This window comes from Psammomys obesus, unplaced genomic scaffold, assembly GCF_907164565.1.
Source record: "Psammomys obesus unplaced genomic scaffold, mPsaObe1.curated_primary_1811, whole genome shotgun sequence".
NCBI lineage: Eukaryota > Metazoa > Chordata > Mammalia > Rodentia > Muridae > Psammomys > Psammomys obesus.
This window is the reverse complement of record NW_026596176.1, coordinates 1,625,306-1,633,580: the sequence shown is the minus strand read 5'-3', so window position 1 is coordinate 1,633,580 and position 8,275 is coordinate 1,625,306. Positions and strand designations below refer to the sequence as shown.

Sequence of the window (8,275 nt, the reverse complement as noted above, 5' to 3'; positions counted from 1 at the left end):
GGCCTCTGATCCATTATGACTGAAGTCACTCAGAATAGAAAAGAGATACAGACAAGGACAGCCATGAAGACAGTGTTTTACCTACTGATAAAAGAATGTCTACAAAGTTGTGCATGGTGACACAGGCCTGTAATCCTAACCCTTCAGAGACTGACTTAGGAGACCATCTAATATTTAAGGACAACTGGTCTACATAGCAAGTTTTAGGCCAGGCAGGGCTAGATAACAGATCTTGTGTAAAAACAAAACAAAAATAACAACAGTGGGACTAATAAGATGACCCAGCAGGTAAGTGTGGTTGTAACCAAGCCTGAAGATCTAAGTTCAGTATCCCAATTTCAAATGGTGGAAGCAGAGCGCCAACTCCAGAAAGTTGTCTTTTGATGTCCACACGTAGGCTATGGCTTGTGTGTGTCCACATACAGACACACAAAAAATAAATAAAAATTGCTGGGCATGGGGATGCATGCCTTTTATCCCAGTACTCAGGAGGTAGAGGCAAGTGGATCTCTGTAGGTACCAGGCCAGCCCTAGCCTTAGTGAAATCTCACATGATGGTTTGAATGAAAATGGCTCCCAGAGGCTCTTAGGGAGTGGCACCATTTGAAAGGATTAGCACAAGTGGCCTTGCTGGAACAGGTGTGGCCTTGTTAGATGAAGTGTGTCACTGGGAGTGGGCTTTGCGGTTTCAAATGCTCACACCAGGCCCAGCCCCTCTCCTCTCTTCCTGCTGCTCCAATGTAGAACTCTCAACTACCTCTCCAGCGCCATGTTTGCCTGCTTGCCACCATGCTTCCTGCCATGATGATAATGGACTACTCCTCTGAACCTGTAAGCCATTCCAATTAAAGCCTTTTCACTATAAGAGTTGCCATGGTCATGGTGTCTCTTCACAGCAATAGAAACCCTGACTAAGACACTCCATCTTTAAAAATTATATATAATTTAAAAATGTAAAACAATAACAACAACAAGCAATGCCCCCCAAACACAGTGCCAGTTGCCACCAGAAGCTACAAGAGGGGCATAGAGCAGGATACCCTTTCCTTCCCTTTCAGAGGAACCAATGTTCCTCCACCTTGATCGATTGCTGTAACTCATGTAACAAAGAAAAATATTTTCCTTTGTTTTAAACCAACAGGTAGGTGGCACTTGAGCACAGAAGCCCCAGTAAAGCAACATAGGGCGCATCAAGATATTTCCTGGAGGAGCTATTTACTCTGTCCAGTGGCTGGAGGTTGGAAGTAACTTTGGGTGAAGACACCCTCTAAAAGGCATACACAGCGAGCAGAGCGCTGGTCTGGTGGAGGGAGGAGGCTGTGAGCAGAGGAAGAGGAAGGAACAGGGCAGATGGGGCATTTTGATTGCTGCCCCCACACACCCTATCCCTGCTTTTGCACCAGGGAGGAACTAGGGGCCTCTTAAAGGGGAGCTGCCGTATAATGTAACCAAGCCAACAATCCCACGTTTTTCTTCATACACTGAGGCCAGTTCTATGAGGTTAGGTTCAAACCCAGGGTATTAAAGTTAGCTCAAGGATGGGAATGGTTGGAAAAATCTGCATCATACCCATGGCTTACAATTGACAGTTCCTACCTCTCAACTTCTTCTGAATTTAGTGGAATGACTAGGCAAGATTGTGAAGCCCAGAAGGGAGATGCAGAAACCCGGTGGAGCTTGCACTTCTTGCAGTAAACAGGGTCTTTTAGGTGTGGCACCGGTACTGATGTGCTTGAGATACCCCTGCCTCTCATGCCCTCACATAGACATCCTCATTTCTGCATTTCCATAATCACCACCTTGACCTCACTATGATTTTTTCTCACATAGCCAAGCAATTGTCACAGCCCTGGAGACTCACCCAGACAAAGCACGTATATGAAATCTATGTCCATAGCTCCCCTTCTCCCCAAGCCAAGATGCAGTCTTCGGCTCTCAGGAAGAAGAGTCAGAGCAGGAGACCACCACAATTCTCTCCTGGTTCTGCGCCGTCCTTGTAACCTCAGGCTGAAGCTTTGCTCTGACACTCAAGTTGCCTGCCTCACTGTTTGCACAGTTTCCTTCCTGAACTGACCCAGGAAGCCAAGGTGCCATGTATGACAACATCTCCACCAGCCCACATGCAGCTCTGCCCACCCTGGGACCCACCTCCTTAACTGAACTCTTACCTGAGATGTTTAACATTTGATTTGTTCATTTTTGACAATTTCACGCTTTTATATAGTATCTTGTGTCACATTCAACCCCTTCCTACTTTCATCAACCCCCTCCTTCCAAAGTAATCCCACCTCCTACCTTTATGCCCCTCCTCTCCATCCTTTCTACCCTTCCTTCTTTCATTTTTATTTTTAAGTGTTACATTTTCATTATCATTCTCTTCTGGTTATTTGGTCTATTTATTCCATAGCAGTAATGTTATTAAGCAAATTATTTTCTATCCTTTTTATTTTATTAATTAAAGTTTCTTCACTTTGTATCCCAACTGTAGACCACTCCCTCATTCCCTTTCAACCCCACCCTCTCTCTTTCTCATCTCCTCCCATGCTCCTCTCCAAGTCCACTGATAGGCAAGGTCCTCCTCCTTTCATCTGACCCTAGTCTATCAGGTCTCATCAGAACTGGCTGCATTATCTGCCTCTGTGGCCTGGTAAGGCTGCTCCCCGCTCAGAGCCAGCCACTGAGTTTATGTCAGAGACAGTCCCTTTTCCCCTTATTAGGGAACCCATGTGGAGACTGAGCTGCCTTGGGCTATATCTGTGCAGAGGTTCTAGTTTCCATGCATGGTCCTTGGTTGGAGTATTAATCTCAGAAAAGACCTCTGAGCTCAGATTTCTTGGTTCTGTTGCTCTCCTTGTGGCGCTCCTGTCCCCTCCAGGTCTTTCTATCTCCCCTTCTTTCATAAGGTTCTCGGCACTCTGACCAAAGTTTGGTTATGAGCCTCAGCATTTGCTTTGAGACACTGTTGGGTAGAGTATTTCAGAGGCCCTCTGTGGTAGGCTCCTGTCCTGTTCCCTGTTTTCTCCCTCTTCCAATGTCCATCTCGTTTGCCTTTCTGAATGAGGACTGATCATCTTACCCAGGGTCCTCCTCCAGGGTCTTGCTTAGCTTCTTTAGGTGTACAGATTTTAGTATGTTTATCCTGTATTATATGTCTAATATCCACTTATAAGTGAGTATATACCACGTGTGTCTTTCTGCTTCTGGGATACTTCAGTCAGGATGATCTTCTCTAGTTCCCATCATTTACGTATGAATTTCATGATTTCCTTGTTTTTAATTGCTGAGTAGTATTCCATTGTGTAAGCGTACCACAATTTCTGTATCCATTCCTCCATTGAGGGACATCTGGGTTGTTTCCAGCTTCTGTATATTACAAATAAAGCTGCTATGAACATGGCTGAGCAAATGTCTTTGTTGTATACTTGAGCATCTTTTGGATATATGCCTAGGAGTGGTATAGCTGGATCTTGAGGTAGCACTATTCCTAATTGTCTGAGAAAGCGCCAGATTGATTTCTGGAGTGGTTGTACCAGTTTACATTCCCACCAGCAATGGAGGAAGGTTCCCCTTTCTCCACAACCTCTCCAGCATGTGTTGTCACTTGAGTTTTTTTTTTATCTTAGTCATTCTGATGGTTGTAAGGTGAAATCTCAGGGTCGTTTTGATTGGCATTTCCCTGATAGCTAAGGATGTTGAGCATTTCTTTAAGTGTTTCTCTGCCATTTGATACTCCTCTATTGAGAATTCTCTGTATAGCTCTGTACCCCATTTTTTTAAATTGGATTACTTGCTTTGTTAGCTTCTTGAGATCTTTCTATATTTGAGATATTAGCCCTCTGTCAGATATAGGGTTGGTGAAGATCCTTTCCCAATCTGTAGGCTGTCATTTTGTTCTGATGAGAGTGTCCTTTTGCTTTACAGAAACTTTTCAGTTTCATGAGGTCCCATGTATTGATTGTTGACCTTAGAGCCTGTGCTGTTGGTGTTCTGTTCAGGAAGTTGTCTCCTGTGCCAGTGAGTTCAAGGCTCTTTTTCACTTTTTCTTCTAACAGGTTTAGTGTGTCTGGTTTTATGTTAAAGTTTTTGATCCACATGGACTTTAGTTTTGTTTAGGATGATAAATAGGGATCTATTTGCATTTTTCTACATGTGGATATCCAGTAAGACCAACACCATTTGTTGACGATGCTATCTTTTTTCCATTGTTTGGTTTTGGCTTCTTTGTCAAAAATCAAATATCCGTAGGTGTGTGGGTTTATTTCTGGGTCTTCTATTCGATTCCATTGATCCACCAGCCGGTTTCTGTGCCAGTACCACACAGTTTTTACTACTTTGCAGCTTGAGATCAGCTTGAGATCAGGGATGGCGATACCTCCAGAAGATCTTTTATTGTAGAAGATTGTTTAAGCGATTCTGGGTTTCTTGTTATTCCATATAAAGTTGAGAATTTTTCTTTCAAGGTCTGTAAAGGATTGTGTTGGTAATTTAATGGGAATTGCATTGAATCTGTAGATTGCTTTTGGTAAGAGGGCCATTTTTACTATGTTAATCCTGCCAAGCCATGAACATGGACAATCTTTCCATCTTCTGATATCGTCTTCTACTTCTTTCTTCAGAAACTGGAAGTTTTTTACTTGCTTGGTTAGAGACACACCAAGGTACTTTATGTCCTTTGTGGCTATTATGAAATTGGTTTTCTTTGAAAGTTTCATAACTTTACAGTATATCTTGATCATACTGTCTGAACTCTCCCCAGGCCCTCTATAACATCTCGCTCTTAACTTCATGTCTTCCTTTTAAAATTATTTATTTTTAAGGGCTGGAGAGATGGCTCAGTGACTAAAAGCACATGCCTCTCTTCCAAAGGACCTGAATTCCAGTTCCAGCTCTCATGTCAGGTGGCTCACCACTGCCTGTAACTCAAGCTTCAGGAGACCTGACATCTGTGCCCTCCCACGCACATACACATACATACATACATCTGAAAAGTGAAAAAAAAAACTATTAAAATATGACTTATTTATTTTAAGTTAACATACAAATTGATAGATTTCGTAGACACTTTCATGCATATATATCCTCGTGCTTTTGTTCTTAGTCATCCTTCTTTGTCTTGGCCTCCCCTATCTTCTCCAGTCCTTCCCCCCACCCCAATAGTCTTCCCTTCTGCATTCATCAGACACAACCCAACTGAAATTAAACTCAGCAGGTGGATCTCTGTGAGTTTAAGGACAGCTTAGTCTATATAGTGAGTGTGAGGGCAGCCCAAGCTACAGAATAAGACCCCATTTAAAAACAAAAACAAAAGCAAAAGCAACCCAATACAATGTGACTTTATTTGACTCACAATTACAGGTTAAAGTCCAGCACTGAGAGGTCACTAAGGCAGTAGCAGCTTGAAGCAGTAAGTCATATTGCATCATAGTCAGGAGCAGAAGGTAATGAAGTAATGCATGCATGCCAATGAGAGACCAAAGGATTAAAAATCAGTGGCTATTATTTTAAAGTTTAAAGCACAAGCCTGAACTAAGGCCAGCCAAGTGGAGATATGTCCAGCCACCTTCAGGAAGAACTGGCCTTAATGCCCTGAGGGGAAGAACTAGCTTTACTGCACTCTTTCCTGCCCACTGGAGATACAGTTGCTAGGAAACTGGCCCATCCCCCTAGGGAGGGACATCAGACCATTAATGGTTTGGGGGCCTTCCTATTGCCAATCAATTCAACATGCAACATCCCCTTTTTTTCCACCAATAGATGCTTACCAGGCAGGAATCCCCCTGCTTTGGGTGCACTGGGAGGAACCAGAATCTTTAAATCACCCAACTAACCTGAGCATGAGGCTCCTGCCTCTCACCACTTCGGCGGTGAGGGTGTGAGGCCAAGCTGCAGCTTGTAATAAAAAGATCCTCATGTGTTTTGCAACAGACTCGATGTTTGGTGGTGGTCTTTTGGGGTCTCGTGATTCGGGCACAACACCAACACCCAACTCTTGTGCTCTCAGAAAATTTGGTGACCCAAGAAATGGTGCTATCCAAATTCAGAGTAGGTCTTCTGATTCTAATTAAACCCAATTCAGAAAACCTCTCAGACATGACCACAGGCCAACTTAATGTAAACAGTCCCTCATTAAGATGCCCCAAGTGATTCTGGATTGTGTCAGGTTGACAATCAAAACTAAGTATTAGCTGTGTGTGGTGATGCATGCCTTTAATCCCAGCACTCAAGAAGGCAGAGGCAGGTGGATCCATGTGAGTTTGAGGCCAGGCTGGCCTACAAAATGAGTCCAGAACAGCCAAGGCTACACAAAGAAACCTTGTCTGGAAAAAGCAAAAAAGAAAACAAAAACAAACAAACAAAAAAACCCTAACCATCACACAAGTATAACCCTGAAGGTCTACCTCCAGTGGCCCACTTACACCAGCCATGCTGCCTGTCCCAAAGGTTCCAGGGGACCAGGCACATAGCCTGTGGGGAACCATTAAAGATGTGGAAGAAAAATGGAGATGAGAAAGAGCAACAGAGGGGTGAATATGACGAAAGCTTATTACACGCCTGTATTGCACAGTTGTAACAAGCTCCCTTACTATAAGCCACTATTTTACATTGATAATTTTTTAATTTAATTTTACTTTTATTAATTACAATTTATTCACTTTGTATCGCCCCTGTAGCTCCCTCCCTTTTCCCCTCCCAATCCCACCTCCTTTCCTCATCCCCACTGGTGCCCCTCCCCCAGTCCACTGATAGGGGATGTCCTCCTCCCCTTCCCCCTGATCCTAGTCTATCAAGTCTCATCAGGAGTGGCTGCATTGTCTTCCTCTGTGGCCTGGTAAGGCTGCTCCCTCCTCAGGGGGAGGTGATCATACATAGATAATTTTTAAAAGAATGGACAAAGTAGTCACTAAGAATATATATGGGGCAATGGTTCAACAGCTAAGAGCACTTACCATTTTTGCAGAGAAACTTCTTCCATTTCCGAGCATGCACATGTTGGCTTACAATCATCAAAACACTCATACACATGAAAATGAATAAATCCTTAAAAAAGAACATAAGTAGCTATGTAGGAAACACATAACGTAGTATAGAGAGGTAAATATATAACTTACATATTCTAGATGGCCAACAGTGCCAGAGATGTTGAGCATGTATTTTGTTGTTATTGTTGTTCTGTTTTTTTCAAGACAGGGTTTCGCTGTGTAACCCTGGATGTCCTGGAATTTGCTCTGTAGACCTGGCTGGCCTTGAACTCACAGAGATCTATCTATCTCTGCTTCCCAAGTACTAGTATTAAAGACGTGCTCAACCACTGCCCAGCAATAAGTTCTTAAGAAAAATGCAAAACTGAGACTAGGGGTGGAGACAGTTGTCTGTAATCCCAGCACTGGAATGAAGAGGCACCTAGATCTCTGTGAGTTCAAGGTGGACCTGGTCTGCCTAGGGAGTTCTAGGACAGCCAAGACTACATAATAGAGAGACCCTTTCTCAAAAACACCAAAGAGGGAAAACATTGTTTAAAAAAATAAAGAAAAGATGTATATGTGTATATATGTATATATGTGTGTGTGTGTGTGAGAGAGAGAGAGAGAGAGAGAGAGAGAGAGAGAGAGAGAGAGAGAAATGGGCATCTATGCTCAGGCCTGGCCTCTGTTCTATGTGAAGAGTCAGGAAGAGGCAGACATTATCCTGTCCCTGGATGATTCCCAAAAAGCTGGCATCAAGGTTTCATAGAAATTCATAGGGATAATTTGGTCCAAGGATTCATTTTTCCCCTGGGGCACTGTGGTGACTTTGGGTAAAGAACAGAGCTGAATTGAGAGGAAGAAAATTTCTAAGTTGGAGGGATTCCTACTCACGCCCATTTCCCTTTGTTTTTATCTGGAGATGTTTGAAAGGTATAATCTTCCCTAAACACTTCATTTTGGGGTAGGTTGTTGAGATACGGTCTCATGGTCAAGCTGTCCTCAAATTTGCTATGTAGCCAAGCATGACTTTGAACTTCTGAATCTCCTACTTCCCAAGTGCTGGGATTACAGATGTGCACCAGTATATACTGTTTATGCAGGGCTGGGGATCAAGTACAGGGCTTCATGACTAACATCTGTAACTCCATTTCCAGGGGACTGGTCACTCTATTCTGGCCTCCTTAGACACTGCACATACATGATGCACAGACAAAAAATGCAGGCAAAACACCCATATACATAAAATAACCTTTTAAAAACATTTATCTATCTATCTATCTATCTATCTATCTATCTATCTATCTATCTAT

General features: G+C 43.0%; 1 protein-coding gene across 1 annotated transcript in view; it reads right to left on the bottom strand.

Annotated features, from left to right (window-relative positions):
* Window positions 1–7,761: 7,761 nt before the first annotated feature.
* Window positions 7,762–8,275, bottom strand: part of LOC129667903 (T-cell-interacting, activating receptor on myeloid cells protein 1-like) — an 18,272-nt gene continuing 17,758 nt past the window's right edge. The window contains exon 6 of the mRNA XM_055595622.1: window positions 7,762–7,780. Coding sequence (XP_055451597.1) covers window positions 7,762–7,780 — 19 coding nt within the window. The remainder of the gene's footprint in view (window positions 7,781–8,275) is intronic.